Source organism: Oxyura jamaicensis, chromosome 3, assembly GCF_011077185.1.
Source record: "Oxyura jamaicensis isolate SHBP4307 breed ruddy duck chromosome 3, BPBGC_Ojam_1.0, whole genome shotgun sequence".
NCBI classification, from domain to species: domain Eukaryota; kingdom Metazoa; phylum Chordata; class Aves; order Anseriformes; family Anatidae; genus Oxyura; species Oxyura jamaicensis.
Genome location: NC_048895.1, coordinates 87841877 through 87859280, shown reverse-complemented (window position 1 = coordinate 87859280; position 17404 = coordinate 87841877). Strand labels below are relative to the sequence as shown.

Here is a 17404-nt window from a genome sequence, read left to right as displayed (position 1 = left end):
TCTCTAGCTCTTCTGATTCATTGTAAAGAAACTGTGTCCTTTATAAATATTGCAAGCAATTTTTTAGGTTTCATTCCATAGGACTGAACAGATTGTAGTCAGCTACAGTCTATTCACAAATACCTAATATATTATTTAAACCTTTTTTATATATAATTTTGGTACACAATTTGAATTACTGGAGCAGGGGATCAGAAATAGTCATGTTCACATGAATCTTTATTATGCTGAATGAGTTTGAGAAGCTGAAGCTTAAGTGTGATAAAGTTGGGACGTCTTTGTTCTTTAAAACCTGCAGCGTCATTTAAGCACACCTTTAGCATTCTGACTGTCATGATTTGAAGTGTAAATGGTCAAGAAGTAACTGTTTTCTATCTCTTTTCCTTAGTGCATGCAGGAAATGGGAAATACTAAAGCAAGACTACTCTATGAAGCTAACCTCCCAGAGAACTTTAGAAGACCTCAAACAGATCAGTATCCTTTTTGGTTTAGTTTTCACATTGAAATGACTTTAAATGCTATTTAGATATTAGGACTATTTCAAGAAAATTCTACATTTGGCATCTCGCTATTTCGTTGATACCGTTGTATAAGAAGTAGCAGTGGAAGTTGGGAACGGTTCAGAAAAGGTTTAAATTACTTCAGTTATAGCAAATCTACTTTGTAATGAGATTTGGCAAGCCCCATTTATTTTTACTGTCAAAAGAAGTGACTTCATAAATTCCATATATGTAAGAAGTTAGAGTGATACCAGAGAGCTCTTGATTCTGTCTCTATCTTGAATAACGGCCAGCTGAAGTTAGAAACATTTGAACAGGAAATAATGAGCTGAACAGTAGAGAAAAATAAGTCGCTGGATCTTACGCAAAGTGAAGTACAAATTTCTTCCTCTAGATTAAGTATAGTTTAGTTTTCTGAAGTTGAAGTGTGTGCAGTCTATGAGCTATGTGAGCTTAGATGATAAGTATGGGAATACATGAGTAAACCAAACATCTCTGACACCATTCGTGTTGGTGAGTGTTTATCACCAGGTACCTGGAAGGGGACAGTTGGAGGAAAAATTGCCACTGATGGAACAGCTTTACTCAAAAACTAGCTTTCTGGAATGTACTGAATCCTTTGGATAATTTATAATAGCATTAACCTAGGTTTGTATTAGTCTCTGATTTAGTGATGGTACTCCACAGCTAGGATTTGCTTCACCTGATCTTATTGGAACTCTTAACTGTAATGAGATACTAAACACTTACTGTTAAGTGAGCTGAATCTTTTCCCAGCTCTCTTAGTCTGACACAGGCTATAGAGGCTGATGAACTGACTTAGCTGTAATTGGATCTGAATCTTCTTCTTCTATATCCAAAAGTGATCTTGGTTCTTCTGTTTATTAGATACTATGCTTGATATGTAATGTGCTGAAGATTTTTTTGAAGGGTAACACTCTTCATTTTAATGAGCACTTGGCGAAAAAAAAAAAAAAGGATGTTTCTTGGCATTCCAGTAGCTTTTGCATTAAATGTACATAGGTTTAAGGAAAAAAAAAAAAAAAAACTGGAACCACATAGTACTGTGGTATCCCAGCTGTAATACTTAGATTAAAACTTAATCAAAAGTCAGTGTATACCCTGAGATAATTCTATAGTCTTTTGTCAGTTTCTAAGTGGTTGACTTGGTAAACTGAGTTTATTTAATTGCATATGTCCTCTTATTAAAAATACAGCGCTAGGAAAGAGGATGACAGTGTTTTCTGTTTTAATTCTCATCTCCCTCAATTTTGGCAGCTACTTAGCTGCTTGAAATTGGTAATAACTGCTGTGATATGAACTTTTTTGCCATCTTTTTGACCTTTTGTATCATTACAAAATCATTATGGTCTCAAAAGTATTCTGGTTGTGAATATTCTTAATATTCTGAAGCAACTCGTGGATGAGCTGTGAAAACACTTTGCCTTACAGTGATCGCTTTTGTATATATTATTCCATCTTAATGTTTAATTTCTTGTACCACTATAATGTACATTCTTCTGCTTTCTGGGTAGTTGAATGGAGAAATGGAGAAGCTTGCAGGGTTGGAGTCTGCCCAAAATCTCATGATAAAGGTCCCCCATCACTTCTACTTGATTACAAGACTGACCTTTCTGAGCATTGTCATTTTCTCTTGTACCTGACAGGGGTCCTCTAGCCTGGAAGTTAACTTTGAGGATCTTCTTGATGTGAACATTAGTTTACTGTTCGAAAGTGGTTTAGTTCCAAGAGTGGATTAATTTTTCCCTCCTGTGTTTTACTTGTCTCTTAAAACAGTTTTGGCATCTGTTGAGGTTGCATTATTCTGCTAACGAGAACGCAGTGGGTTACTGACGTCAGGGTAGACATCGTTCAAAACTTGGCATGCATTAACGTGGGTTACCTTGAATAAAGTGCTGTCCTTCAAAATGCACAAGTTAATACCCCAGTGTAATAACATCCCGAAAAATTAAACCTTCTGAAATCTAAAAACTTGTGATTGTTTGGTATGTATAAAGAAAAACATAAGTATAGCTTGGTAGTAACGTTTTAAAGAGCCCAAGATACCCTTTAGAATGTAGATACATTTGAAAAGATTAAGAAAATAATGTTTTCTTTTTGCAGCTTTTTTATGAAGCAAGTGTTTAGGTGACAATTGCATGTGATTTGAAACTAAATATTACTGCTGAAGATAAAACTTAATGTGCAGAAGGAAGCAAGGGAGTGCTCTGAGCTCATTGCTAATCTTAAGAGATAGTACAGGGAACTAAGGTACCATCCCCTTGATTGAGGAAAAAATGGTACGGGAATTAAAGGTGCAATGAACCCGAGCTTTCACAGTTGAAGTTTTGATTTCTGAATGGATAATCATATTGCCAAACAGATTAGTTAAGATTTAAAATTTATTCTGTAGATACCAGAGAGTCAGCTTTACTAAAATTCAAGTATTCACTCTGCTTTGGATGAGCTGCTTTATTAAGCTGAGGTAATATTTGAAGAAAATAAGTATTGTTCTTTTGTATTTGAGCTAGCAAGTTGTCTGTTCTGGTCTTCCATGCTAGCATACTTGCTGTTATTCCCACCTTTGGTTCAGTAACTTTTTATCGTTATTGCTTTAGTTTTCTTTCCGTTCCACAGAGATGCTTGTTGTAGTGGAATATTCTTATAGCTGACTTGATGATTCCAGAGGACTCTTTATGATCAGCTTTTGATGCATGCTATAATTTGTGCAAATAAAAAAACAGGTACATATATCTCACCTGTTTTTCTGAAGAGAAAGCGTTTTTTCCAAGTTACAATGATAAATGATACTTTAATTATTTACTGTATTTACTGTGAGTACCTTTGCAAGTATTTGCAATGCTACCATTCTGCAGCTTATAAATAACAAGTACAAATATCATAACTGTGGAACTCGGGGTTACTTCTAGTGTATCTTTCTGATACTTCATTAAGAGGTGAAAATGACTAATTTTCTGCAGTAGAAAGCAGCTCTTTTTGGGCAATACAATAGCATTTGTTCTGTGTGGAGTGGTTTCTGTGCTGTTGTTTTAAAATGACATAATGGGTTGGAACAAAATCTGCAGTTCTTTAATTTGAATAACCTGTCAGCTTTTTAACTTACTGTCTATTAGAATGCATATTTTCCTTAAACCAGCTGTTTCCAGAGCCGTGGAATTTTTCATCAGGGACAAGTATGAAAAGAAGAAGTATTATGACAAAAATGCAGTAAATACCTTCAATGTAAGTAGATACCTTCAATGTAAGTTTCACCAAGAATCCTGTTACTTTTCTTACTTGAGAGCTAGATGAGGGAAATGTAGAAAACATTACACATGTTGAAATGTTTTTCACAGTAGAAAACTTTTTGATACAGAGCTAAATGGCTTCTTTTATCTGTTGAAATCTATTCCTAGATTCTGTAAGTACAACCTATATTGTCTATTGCATTCTTAGGAGCAAACCGTTATAATCCATCAAATAACTTTCTTCAAGCTCTTTATATTGTGGTGTTCTGTTCTTTCAGCAATGGGTAGTTCTTTAACAGTATCCTTTTGAGTCCTTTCTGAGCATTTTTTTCTGTCATAGAAATAAAACAGAATTACTGCTCCTGCATACTTTGGTTTTCATCCCTCTCTGTAATATCTTGCTGAGAGGTCCTAAGGTGTTTTGGGTCCCTTTTGTGAGGGCCTTATTGCTCTGCTAAAATGCTAGAACCTTGCTTCCAGTGGGGTGCGCTGTAATAGCAAATGAGTAATAAGACAATAAAAAAAAAAAAAGTTATGCATTCACCAGAGTAAGCTGGTGAGAGATTGCCTTGCCAAAGCAGTTTTGAGAATGTCAGTCCTTACTGAAGTTCAAAATTCATTAGTTTTTTTGATACAGCAGTTCAAGGGGTGTACAATCTAGTTCACACATCTCAATTTTTGTATAGGTATATGTATGCTTAAACTCCTGTATATCTACATTATTTAAGAATGGCCTAACACAAAACTTACTAGTCCATCTGACTAGACAGTGAACTTTGGCAGGGAAATGAGTGTAAGGATGGGAGTAGAGACTGAATTTATGCTGCCTTTGCCATTTGAAAACATGGATCTTCAAAACATGCTTTTATTTTAGAAAATTTAGGAAAATGTGGAAATTGGAGAAGTGAATTTCATTAAGCATTGTTGAAGTCGGGAAAGGTTGCTTCACTTAAGCCACAATTCATATTTTAACTCTTGAATTGCGCTGTTAGCTACCTCTGTTATTTTGATTATAAAGTAGAAAACAGCAACAATCATTTAAAACTATAGTTGTATAAAAAGTTCAAAAGACTCGCAAGGTACTTTTAAACACAAAGCCTAGGTGTCTAGTATAATAGTCCACTGCTGCTTTAGTATATTTGATTAAGTAATCAGATTTTGCTCGTTGTACTGCAAACTAATATAAATTGCTTTTGACATAGCATTAAGAATAGAATCCAGAAAAGCTGGAGAGACGCACGTTACTGCTGAGTGAGGAACAGCATTTTTTTTCTTCCTATCTGGACTTTTCTTTCATCAACTAATGTAAATTGCATAATTTTTCTGATTGGGACCAAAATCTGATTATAAAATGTTTTCACAATAGACAAATCCTGCACATTCACCTACTTTTCTTCAGGGCCATCAAACATCAGGTTTGAGGTAGGCAATTTTTTGCTACAATAGTAGCGAAGTCCTAAAAGTACACAGATTGACTGAACTAGTGCAGTGTCTGTCATCCTGGTCTGCTGCTTGTTTTCAGTTGTTCTGCTTGGTTCTGATCCCCAGCCCAGCTAGCTCATGCATACTTGTGTTTGTGTGCCTTCCGTGATCATCTCTTGTGTGGGCTTTGGACTGACAGGGAAGAGGAAGAAAAGGTGAATTGAAGATGGGCCTTCGTATTCTGCATGTCTGATGCACTTCTTTTCTCCTCCTGGGTGCTATAGATAGGGGAGGTACCTGCACCTCCAGCAGATGGAGGTGTGTGAGGTGTTTGAGAAGAGCGGAGTGAGGACAGTGCTGCTGGGGTATGGGTTTCTGCACACTCGTGTGGGCAGTGGTGAGGGGTTTCTTTCTGTGGTTGTAATGATGTCTGAAAAACCTGCCCTCGTCCCACCTTTTCAGGAGGTGGCTAAGATTCCCTGCTAGTGGAAGAAGGGGCAGATTCCTGCTTGTGGTCTGCAGCTCTGGCAAGTGTTTGGCATCAAAGCAGTTGCTAGCATGAGCCTTTTATCAGTAATAGTCTCAGGAGCTGTTGGTTGTGAACAGTTTAATTTGGAGTTGCATATGCGTAGTGTCATCTGGTAAAATGAGTCCCTTCTGGGTATGAGCAGGTAAAACAAGTGCAAAAATAGGCTTGCTAGACCTTCAGGGCTGCTTTCCTTAATCAAGTGATTTTGCTGAACTGGTGTTTAAAACCTGGATTTGATTCACTGTTGAAGGTGCTTGTGATAAAACCTTCAAGCAGCATAAAAATTATACATTTTAAGAGAATCTGATGAAAAGCATACACAATTTTTTTGTAGATCAATTTTGGCAAGATTATAAGCTTTTCAAGTTTGTTAACAGTACAGTGTCTGTTAATGTATTCTGTCTGTTGGAGTCAGGAGTGTATGTGTCAAGGCTCAGTTCTTGCTTCTGTGGTTATCAGGATTCTTGTATTAAAATGTTAATTACATGAGGTGTTTTTTTCTGACAAGAAGACTTGTAATACTAAATTGAGTTTTGAGAGACCCTTACTATAACAACAAATTTCTCTAGTGGCCAGCCTTGTACTGCCATCAGACACGGAGGCTAAAAATAAGCAAATACGAAAAATTTAATTACTCTTCGTATATTTTTGATTTTTTTTTCTATTTTAGCCTCTGCTAATGTTGCACTATTTGACTTTGTTTTATTTTGATAGTGGAAAACAAGAACAACAAAATTATGAATAAATAAGCCTGCAATGAGGCAAACTATTTATTTTTTGTGCCCCATGGAAGCATCCTCAGACTGGTTGCATACAACATGGTGCTGAGTTTGCAAAACTGAGTTGTAATTTTCCTGTTTTTTTTCAAGCATCTGGTCAGAGGCAAGGTATGACCAACAAGCATGGAACGAGGCAGTAACTTCTGTAAGCTCCACACAGGCAAATTTAAATCAAGCTTTATAAGCGAGAGCATCTTTTTTGAAGTTAATGTGTAGTTTAGGGAGTCCTAATCCTCAGGAATCCTTTAAGGCAGGTGGTTTTCACTTGCAAAAGCAATTATCTTTGAGCCAGCCCAAAGAATGGGAACTAAAGAGTAACTTCATGTGTGTCATCTCTTTGAGGAATTGTTACTGTTGAAATGATCTGTAAATGTGTAGATAAAATTGTAGGGTTCTGACTGTGACTAAATTGTCAAGACAGCTATGTGGTATTTATTGTATTCAGGGAAATGTATCCTTATAATTAAAGCATATTCCATGTAAGCAGCGTAGCCTGTGACAGAAGTAGTATTTCTCAGGCCGGTGCCCATCATATTTCTCTTTCAACATTATTAATCACGCTGGTATAAAAGATTACTGCTTCCTTTCTCAGGAAGTAGTTCATAGCCCTACTGTGGTGAAGCTTTGGTTTGTCAAGATTTCTAAAGACCGGTTGCTTTTAAGGAAGCCAAGTCTCTCAATCTGACCGGCCGCCTTCCTGTTTTGCTTTGTTGTGATGGAATTTTGAAACATGCAGGACTTCATGTTTATTATGCTTCTATGAATGCTTGAATTCTAAAAATTGAGGAATAATACAAATAAAAACGTGAAGCTGACTATGTTACTTGGAAGTGAGTATAAGTTATCTTTGTGTGAATCCTGTGATTCAGCATTACTAACAGCAAGAACTTTTTTTACTTATTGAATAATCAGTTTGAAACAGCAGCAGCTGTTAACAATTTGACTGATTTAAAATACTTCCAACATAATACTGTCCACCTACATTTTATTTTCTGCCAAGCTCCCATGTTTTTGAGCAATATGTAAGCTGTAAAGGATGCCAAGTGCAATGTGGAAACTATTAAAACAAACTTCACGTAGCAAAAGGTTTGGGGTCTTTATGAATGTGATGCGTCTGAGACAGGGTCATGTGAACAACTTGCTGCGCACTGTGCTGTGGTATTTGACTTGATTTACCCCAAAAGCTTGTGCACAGCAATGGAGGGCTTGCATCACATCTGTAATTAACTACAGATGCTTACCAGAGGTCAGGTGGTGTGAGGTGATCTTGCATGTTAAAGTGGGTGCTGATGTGAAACTGTTCAAGAATATTATTCCACTTCAGACTTGCACCTGAGTTTCACTTCAAAGCAAAGGCAAATCCTTCTATACTCATCCTGTGTTTTTGCTGTACAGAGTGATCCAAGAACTGAAGGGTAAAGCATGCAGAGTGGTTTCTCCTTTTCCACTCTCAGTTGTAAAGACTGTTGCTTAGTAAATCTGTTGTTTGCTTTAGGCTCTCATTAAACTCTTTCTGCTCTTTTATTTTCTCCTGGAGCGCTCTTAGATGAGCACAGCTTACAGTTACACAAACACCTTTCCACAAAAATCTGAGCTTGTCTGCTTAAATTAATGACTTGAAGGACTTTGCCAGACTTGTTGCAGTAAATAGAAGTGGAGCAGATGTAAGCCTAGTCGGAGACACAACATATTCCAAGAGAACGTAATATAAAACTGTCATTATTTTTAGGAGAATAAACCGCCTTACTATTTTCAAGGGCTGTTCCCTGATACAGCAGAGAATACTTCCAAAGCTCTAAAGCTGGGTTTGAAAGGGGATTCCCAAATGGGAAAAATACTGTACAGGGAAGGCAGCTGACTGTCTTAACTCCCTTGATTTTCATTTTTTTTTTTTTTTTTCTGTTTGGGCTTTTCTCCTGTATTCCTCCCACCAGACCTTAGTACAATTGCAGATAGTTCTTCTGTTTCAGTATTTTTTGCCTTTATTATTTTATTATTATTATTATTTTCTGGGATATATTGATATCATTCTAGATTACTTAATATTCTCTTACTTCCTCTTACCGCTTTGTTACTTCCAAGAAAGCCGTGTATGCAGGCAGTGATGAAGAGCCAGAAAAAGAAACTTAAGTTGTTAAGACTTCCAGATGCAACCTGTAGCTGTCCAGCCTATGTGATTGTGCAGTGGGATTATTACTATTTTTATAAATTTCTTCTGGTGATATTTTCGTTGTTGAAGCTGTGGCAGATACAGCTATTGTCAACTTTTAGGTTGGGTTCTTTTTCCTAGCTCATCTGAAATCTGTTACCTGTATTGCAGAAACAATGTTTGCCATAGGCTTTGTAACACCGCCTGGTATGAGATGTTAAATACATTGAAATTTGTTTGTATTCAGGTCATTAATGAAACTTGGGTTGCAGGCTGAAAAAAGAGACGTAGTGTATTTGCAGCTAATGGTATTTTTAGTTGAACTATCATCATTTCTGATTCTTTGAAATACTTGTATGGTGCTGAAAGCAGATTGATTTGCAATTGAAGCAGCTTAGTTTGAATGCAGGCTGAGGAGTGTTCTCAGAAATCTGTTCAGAAAATCACAACAAATATTAGGCCAGTTTTCCCGGTGAAATAAAGCACATTTTCAAGTATTAACTCAATTTGGTGACTATCAAGACAAAGCACTTATTTGACAAGTACGCTTTTTGGCCTTGTTTCTTTCCCTTAATTCTCTAACCAACTGAAGACAGAGTACTTGAAAACAGAACTGGAAATGGGGAGACTGCTTTTAGAGATCACTTTCTAGTCTGGAAGAAGTTCAGAGATTAGATTTACCAATATTAGTAACTGTAATAATTAAACTTGAAAGGTAAGACTGCATTGCCTCCCCTCTGTACTTGTATCCTAAGAAACAGATACGCATTATCTCGGATAATATGAAGGTGGTTCCTAGTTGTATAGGAGTATGAGTGCACATCATGTTTCTCTCATTGCTAAATAATCTAGCTGATACCAAAGCTGCTGCTGTACTTAATATTTGTATATAATTCCTGCCTAGCCTTTAGTAGGTTTGTCACCAGTATGTGGAAGGATGCCTGAGATAGCAGTAGCGGGTGGAATTTGCTTCCTTATGGAAGGGAAGGCATTGTGAAAAGTCAGAGCCCTTGGGTTGCTAAAGGTCTGAACAGAGTTCATGAAAGAGCATTGATTGGGTGTCAGTGCTGGGGCATGAGTTGCTGCCTGATTTTTGGTGACAAGTGGAATGATTCAGTGGTGTGATTATACCCAACAATGTGAAGTGCTCAAAGGGTAGCTTGTCTCGTCTTCAGCAGAAGTTATTTGTTCACGCTGGAAAGAGGCAAAAGGTGTTCTGCATCTGCAAAATCTTTTTGAAAGCTTTTTCTGAGCAGAGCATTCATTTTAAGTGATCTCTTTATTGAGCTCCAAATACTTGCAATCAAAGCTATACACCTGGTAAGGTGGCAGGAAAGCTGTTAATGAGGCCAGGTTCTTAGATGCAGTAGCCAGAACAAATTATTCAAGGTGCACAGGGGTTTGGGAGATCAAGTTTGAAGCCATCCTATTTTTTAACAACAACAGAAGTTGCACCTCTCTTTGATATAAAATAAAAACTATCAAATGACAAGCTTGTTTAAACTCTTGTTTATATCAAATGCAAAGACCCTTATGCCATACGAGTAATAAGGAAAAGAAGCAGTGAGGTCACTGTTGGTTGCGTATAAAGACGAGTGGTGTAGGTATTAACACAAGGAATCTCTGCAGTTTTTAATGAAAGTATATAAGAGAAGAAACAGCACAACTTCTAAGAATGCCTCTGGAAGCTACGATATTCAGGGTGGATGGTGAATCAACTTAAGCTCATTCCAGATACTTCCAACCTCAAAAATAATGAACTGGTACAATTTATTCCACTACATGTAGGATGAATATATTTATCATGTACTGATGATACTCAGAGAATAATAAACAAAGTTCCTACATTTTAGAAAGGGTGTGAATTATGTATGCAGCAGAAGTTTTATGTAACTCTTAAGTTCATGGAAAGAAAAGAATAATGGGTCTACGTTTTCCGTGCTTTAAGATGCTGTGTATAATTTAAGAGATTTGAAATCAGGCAACTGGATAAAATGTGATGTGAATTTAAAGAATGTGGTAACACATTTTCCAGAAAGTTATCTTAAAGGAGATAAGTGTAGTAAATTTATTATGGAATTAAAATACACCGCACAGGCAATTTAAGATGGAGAAATTGGGGTATGATAGAGTAGGTGAATGATTGCTTTATAGTAACAAGCATTGAGAAGCATTCAGAGTCACTGGTTTGGAGAGAGGTTGCTGATGGCTTAAAAACCAAAACAACTCTGCTCCCAGTATTGCAGAAACCATAATCACAGAATCATTAAGGTTGGAAAAGACCTCCAAGATCATCTGGTCCAACCATCCCCTTGTCACCAGTGTCACCCACTAAACCATGTCCCTAAGCACCACGTCCAACCTTTCCTTGAACACCCCCAGGGACAGTGACTACCGCCTCCCTGGTGTTTTTAATGTTTTTCCAAAAAGGTCTGTGAAAAATTTGTGAATCAAGTGATAAAAAGCATCTTTGAAATAGGCTAAACAAGAGGAAGCACAAAAACACCATATGAGAATGACTTGAGGGCAGGGATAAAACTACTTTGCAAGATAATGCTGTTAGAATGAGTTAAGTTACAGAATTGCAGAGTAGCTGTTTGCCTCAGTCATCTTTGTTCCCCACGACTGGGTGTTTGTATTGGTTATATTTTTTCTCCCCTCACTAGCTTTGTGTCCTCCAGACTGTGTCCTCCCAACTCATTAAGCCTCTCCTTGTCTGAAAGATGCTCCAGTCCTTTAATCACCTTAGCAACTCTTGACTTGATCCTGTCAGCCGATGTCTGTCTTATGCTCGGGAGCCCTGAACTGGACACGCTGCTGACGCATGTCCCACGTGTCCGCCAGGACCTCCAGGTCCTCTTCTGCAGAGCTGCTGGTGATGGACTGTCCCACTGTGTGGGTGATCAATGAAAAAGTTCAGTAGTACTGACCCCAGTGTCAACACCTGGGCATACCACTAGCGCCGGGCCATGAGCTGGACATCGCCCAGCAGTGGTGAAGTGAATTGGCTGGAGAGGCCAGGGTGTGGATTTTCCGAGTGCAGCTGCATTCGCAGCAGGAGTCAAGTGCAGTGTCTTGTTTTTCCATTTCCATAAGGAACCAAGTACTTCCATTAGAGGAGTAGTAGCTAGGCAATCTACCTGTGTTAACAACTTACTATGTCCATGTGGACAAAAACTCTGCTAAAGCTGAAATCGATTGAGTTGCCAGTTCAATGTCAGTCATGAAAATGTAAATGATCCTGGTGTGCAGCAGAGCAGGCGTTGCCACTTGGGAGGAAAAAAGGTTTTGTTGTGGAGTGTTGGGAAGCTCTCACCAAAGAGAGCTGTTTTCCCTGGAACAAATGCAGAAAACATCTGTTTGGTTGGACTGGGGAAATTGAGAGTGCTCCAGTAAGAGATTAAAAGCATCTGTTCTGTTTATCCAGTGTCAGCCTTTAATCAAGCCGTGTTGACTCTGTAACATCCCAAAAGGGTAGAAGCTGAGTAACCTAAAAAAGACCGTGGGCAACCATGGGTATGGATGCGCTTGAAGTTGGGAAAAAATGTGTATTTTGCACTGAAGTCCAATACTATTTACAAAAAAAAACAACTCCCAGATCGTTGAGTCGTTGCATCTCTACTTGATGTAAATGTTACGAATGTCTGTACTTGTGCGCACATACAGAACTACAGACAGGTTTTGCACAAAGCTTCGCTGTATTCCTGAAATGAGATGTGAGCACTCTAAAGGAATGGAGGAGGGGTGAGCACGTTCAAAATAGTGACTGCACCGTAGTACTGGGTTCTTTGAAAAGCCAGCTACTGCTGTGTTTTGTGAACGTGGGGCATTGCATCTCTTCTCTGTAGCGTCCAGCAGATAGAGCTCTGGACGGCAGAAATGTTTTACTGGCAAAAAGCCATAGCAGTTAGCCTAAGGAACTTCTGCAGAGATTCAGAGCTAAGTGTTATTAATAGTACGTTAGGATTCTTATGCTTCTTTTAAAGACATCTACTCATGAAATACTAAAAAGTGGTAAGCAGTTGGTTGTGTGTGTGCATCTGTTAGGACTGTGTAACTGCTACTGCTTTGAAATTGTTTTTTTCAATGTGCATTGGAGATGTGCAGTAATAAAGGCAATGAGAAACACACCTAGCAGCCAAACTTAAAACCTGCCAAATGAGTATGGAGTAGTCCAGATTAGGTTATTTCCCTGTATATTGTGTGCATTTAAAATGGCCACTCGAGGGCACCTTTGCTTTTGGTTCAGCTGCTAACTTCCTGAATGTATTGACCTGGTTTGGTAACTGACTCACTTTTTTTAATACATAAATCTTCTGAATGACAGCACCATAAATGTCAGGTGTAATGGAAGCTTGTTACAGGTTTCTAAAGCTTTAACTTGAACTCTTTAATAAAAAGTTAAATAGTAAAATGCATTACTTCAAAAGCAAGATTTTGGAAAAACTGAAACTAAAAGTTGATGAAAACTTGTAGTACTTTGACCGTAATGTTCATAATTTGTATAACTGCTGCTTACCATCAGAAATGTCTTAGTAAAAACTTAACTAAAGTAAAATCATTCTTAGATTTTGTGCGTGTTCTCTGATAGCTTCATTTAGCATTTCTTTTAGCCTTACTTTTCACTTGAAATCGTATCTGGAGCTTAAACTGCAGCAAAGCCATAGGGCCAAATCCTGCTTGTATTGGTGCTTTCACATGGAACTGCTAACACAGTGTGTGGTCGGATAGTGCTACTACTAAGAAATACTATAGAAGCTTTTAACAGAGAAAATAGGAAACAGTAACCTGTTTCTGTGTAAGAAGGACAAGGAACTGGATTAATATTTTAAACTTGTAGGTCTGTGCTTCTCTGTTCTTTTTTATGAACCACAGAGGCTCTTACAGAGCGTAGATGAAAATGAAGTCTTACAGTCTCTCTTCTTTACACATGTATGCATTTTCTTGTTCCGCAATGAATATTCTTAATGTTTTAAAAGACACTAACGAGTTTCATTGCACAAAAAGGTTGTTTTGGCTAATACCAGCTTTCTAAAAAGTAGTCCCAAAACAAACAATGGAAAGAGATTCAAGAATTGCTAAACTGCAATGGCTACAAGTCTTTCAGTCTCAAACTCGATCGAAATTGTATGATCTTAAGAGTACAAATGCAGAGACTTAATAAAGAGCTCCATGCTTCACTGTCTCTTTTAGGCAATTCTGAATTCACTTCTCGATCAAAAGGCCCAACTGTTCTTAGGTTAAAAACTAAAATGAAATATTCAGATGCTCGTTGTCAGTTTGTAATAAATGTTTAATGCATACAGGCATGTCAGTTTTCTTCTCTTTCCAGCAGCATGTATGGTTGGTTGTAGGGGTTGCCACTGGTTTTGTCTGGTGGTTTAAAGTGCCAATAATCAGCTGTTGTTGACAGCTTTCCAGAGCACAATGCTAGCATATGTTGTTGGAGTGGATCAGTGTGTGCTTCTTCACTTGAATTCTGGAAAACTGCTAGAAACAGCTTTTTGGTTTTTGATGTAGAAATTTAGATGAATTTAATGCTTTATGCTTGCAGCCAAAAGCAAGGGAGGTTTCGGTCATTTATCTTTAATGGCTTTGGTGGCAAATCTCACTGCTACCATCTACTTACTCAAATGCCTTTCTGTTGCATCTAAGTTAAATACAAAGATATTTTCCATTGTCCTGCTGTCTGCTCTTCAAACTTCATAATTGGTGCCAGCATTGGCCTGTTTTTCTAGAAACTTTCATTTCCAATGGAGTGTAAGAACTGAATTAAAACTGACAAATCAGAAAAGTGGTAACAGGATTGTTGTTGTGGAATTGTGGTTTTGCCAACCACATTTTTTTTTGCCACTCTAAAGAGGGGGATGTCTGCTTGTAAACAACAGTATTTTAGGGACTCGAACTTGCTGTCGGTTGGAGAGCTGATACTCCTTACTGTTGTTTCTGATCACCCCCACAGAAACAAGCCATTATTAAGAAAGGCTGTTAAATGCCAAACAGAAAAACATATATTACTTCAAGATGGGATTACGTAGTACTGCTTTCCAATGATCTCAGTCTACCATAAAGGTTTTTAAATTATTATTAAAAACCGTGGTCGGCAATCCTGAGTGGTCATCGGCTATAAATACTTAAGGTGCATTTGTGGCTTTCAACTAATTAAGGGCAGCCTGAGCAGCAGAGCCGGCAGCGCGCTGCGGAGCTGGGTGCGTATCGCTGTTGTGAGCGACGGGTTTGATCTGGGAGCTGGTCTGAACCTCGGCACTCATGCTGCTGGCCAGCCGACGGTATTAGCGCAAACGTGGAAGTAGGTCACTGAGCAGATGCTTTTTCAGTTGCCGTTTGTTAGTCAAATGAGCTTCGTTAGCTTGCCAACAAACTGGGACAGCTTCATGAGCTGCTTTATCACTGTAGTAGTTTTAAAAAACAAAGATTTACTGGAACTGTAAGACAGCAACACACCACTTGTCAGCTGCTGTTCCTCGTCAGCGTTTCATTTGTTCAGTGACTGATAGACCATCGCCAGCGGCGTGCCAGCAGTGCAGGCAGGATCTAGAAGCTCCTAACACTAACTTTGGGAGTGATCAGACATGCATTTTTGCAATAAAATCATCAGAATAGTGTTGTAGCTGTTTACAGATGATTTATGCTAACAAGAAGGATTATTTGATGAGGTGTTTGCTATACATTAGAACATACACATCTGTGAAGTGTGCTGCGGTTTGAAAATAGGAGCGTACCACAACCTTTCAGATTAATAGTTGGTGTTCAGTACAAGGCTTTATTGAGATCTCAGAGCATCAGGCAACTTCAGTGATTTGCAAAAATAGCGCATGTGGCTTAGTTTGAGTTAAAAATGAACATTTTGCAAACTGGAAAACAAGTACTCAGCGATTCGGGTGTTTCATGTCTCTTTACGCTTGAAGACAGTAGTAGCAGCTTTTATAATGACATTGATACTAGTCAAAATTCAGAATCCCAAGATAACAAAATACCCTTACATTGCAGCATTAGTACACTTCTTGGTTGTATTTGGTACTCATTCTGGTATATGGACGTGACACAGTGAAACACCTGAGCATTAGCTAGGAGCATAGCTGGCACTGCTGGAGCTGATGCTAGCTGGTTTGCTCCAGCTCTCCTTAAGGCTCCTCTGCAGTCAGTGCCACACAGGGCTGCTCTTAGCTCAGGAGGGCTTGTTCAGTGCAAGCTGGGAACGGGAACAGGATGCTGCTGGTCCCTCAAGCATCTGTTTCTACCAGTGGCAAGTAATTCTACAGGCTTCTCTGGTACCCTGATAACTCTACAGCAGACTGCATCGGTCTGTATTTTAATCCTGTTTCATGTTTAGCTTTATCCAGCCACTCAGTTTGGCTTGATTTTTTTTATTTTTTTTTTTAATTCAGATTTCCTTATCTGGTGCAGCATGGTAGATAACAAATGTAACATGATGCAGTGATGATAGACACTGTTCAGCAGCCCGAACTCACACCATTACTTCCATTATATAAATGTAATCTGTTCTACATATTGTAAAGTGTTTTCTTTTAAAGATTATATTCAGTCATATACCTTTTGTATTCCTGCTCAGTCGAGTGTTTGCATATGTCAGGTGTGCTTTGAAGAGCTGGTGTTTAGCCTGAAGTGAATGCAGAGCTGTGTATCTGTAAGTGCTTTGAGCATTTCTCAACTTGTACATCCTGTTCCATATCACAGGGTAGACTGCCACTGCTTGTCACTGTCTAGCTGCTTATAACTTGCATGCCACTTCTCCATTACTTGATTGGCAAACGTGCAATAGTTTCAGGCCTTTGTAGGATTACTGCATCCCAGGTTAGATGATCCCTTAATTTAGGGATTGAGAAGAGCTACTACAGAAGCAAAGAAATGTGACACCAACATCTACAGTGCTGATTTCTCCCAACCACCTAATGCACTTCTGCTCATCTGGTTCTGTGGGGTGTGTAGCTGTTACCTGCTGTTCACCTGTGAGAGCTGTCAAACTTAAATTCTCTAAAATCTGAAGAATACAAAATAATTTTTAAAAAGCAAAAATTCTACTTTATCCATAGAAACCATACGTAAGATGTTCTGCTATCACAATTTCACACGTTTGCATTTAAGTGAAATGTTGATGAGGAACACGTTATTAGAGCTCATTGTTTAGTGTATGTACCTACCTATTTTTCTGACATCTTTATTTGGTTACAGCATGGTGTAATTGGAATAAACAGGATCCCTGTGTTCCTATAGCAACTGAATGCTACAGTGTGGAACTGCTTTCTTGCAGCAGATGTATCCGTAACTCTTCTGATAACCTGAGGATTTTAAAACAGTAAATTGAAAACAGAGGATTCTGTTCCATATCTCTGTAGGTTAAATCTGGTTTAAAACTGAACCTTTTAAAAAGCTTTCCTGAAACTACACCACCTTCCAGGTTCAGTATAGTTTGAGTTTGAGAAAAAATGATTACATGCACTCTATGAATATCTAGATATATGAGCTATGGTACTGGCAGGATTGTCTGTAGCAAATACGGAAGATGTAGATATAAGATATTTTTACTAACAAAAAAAAAAAAAGAAAAAAGGGTTTGCACTAAAAGGAAACTGAAAGCTACAGGAAAAAAACTGTCATTTACATTGGTTGTTTTGATCCAGCATAATGGCCTGCTCTGCAATAGCTTCATTTACTTGTAAGTTTTCCCTATAGATAGCAGAGATGATCCAAGACGTTGTAGAACTTAGTGTCACCTTTATAGCTGTCAGGATCTA

General features: G+C 38.2%; 1 protein-coding gene across 2 annotated transcripts in view; it reads left to right on the top strand.

Moving 5' to 3' along the window:
• SMAP1 (small ArfGAP 1) overlaps positions 1-17404 on the top strand; it is an 88130-nt gene that overhangs the window by 21987 nt on the left and 48739 nt on the right. For both annotated transcript variants that reach the window (XM_035320735.1, XM_035320736.1), the window contains exons 3-4: positions 389-474; positions 3668-3743. In XM_035320735.1, coding sequence (XP_035176626.1) covers positions 389-474; positions 3668-3743 — 162 coding nt within the window. The remainder of the gene's footprint in view (positions 1-388; positions 475-3667; positions 3744-17404) is intronic.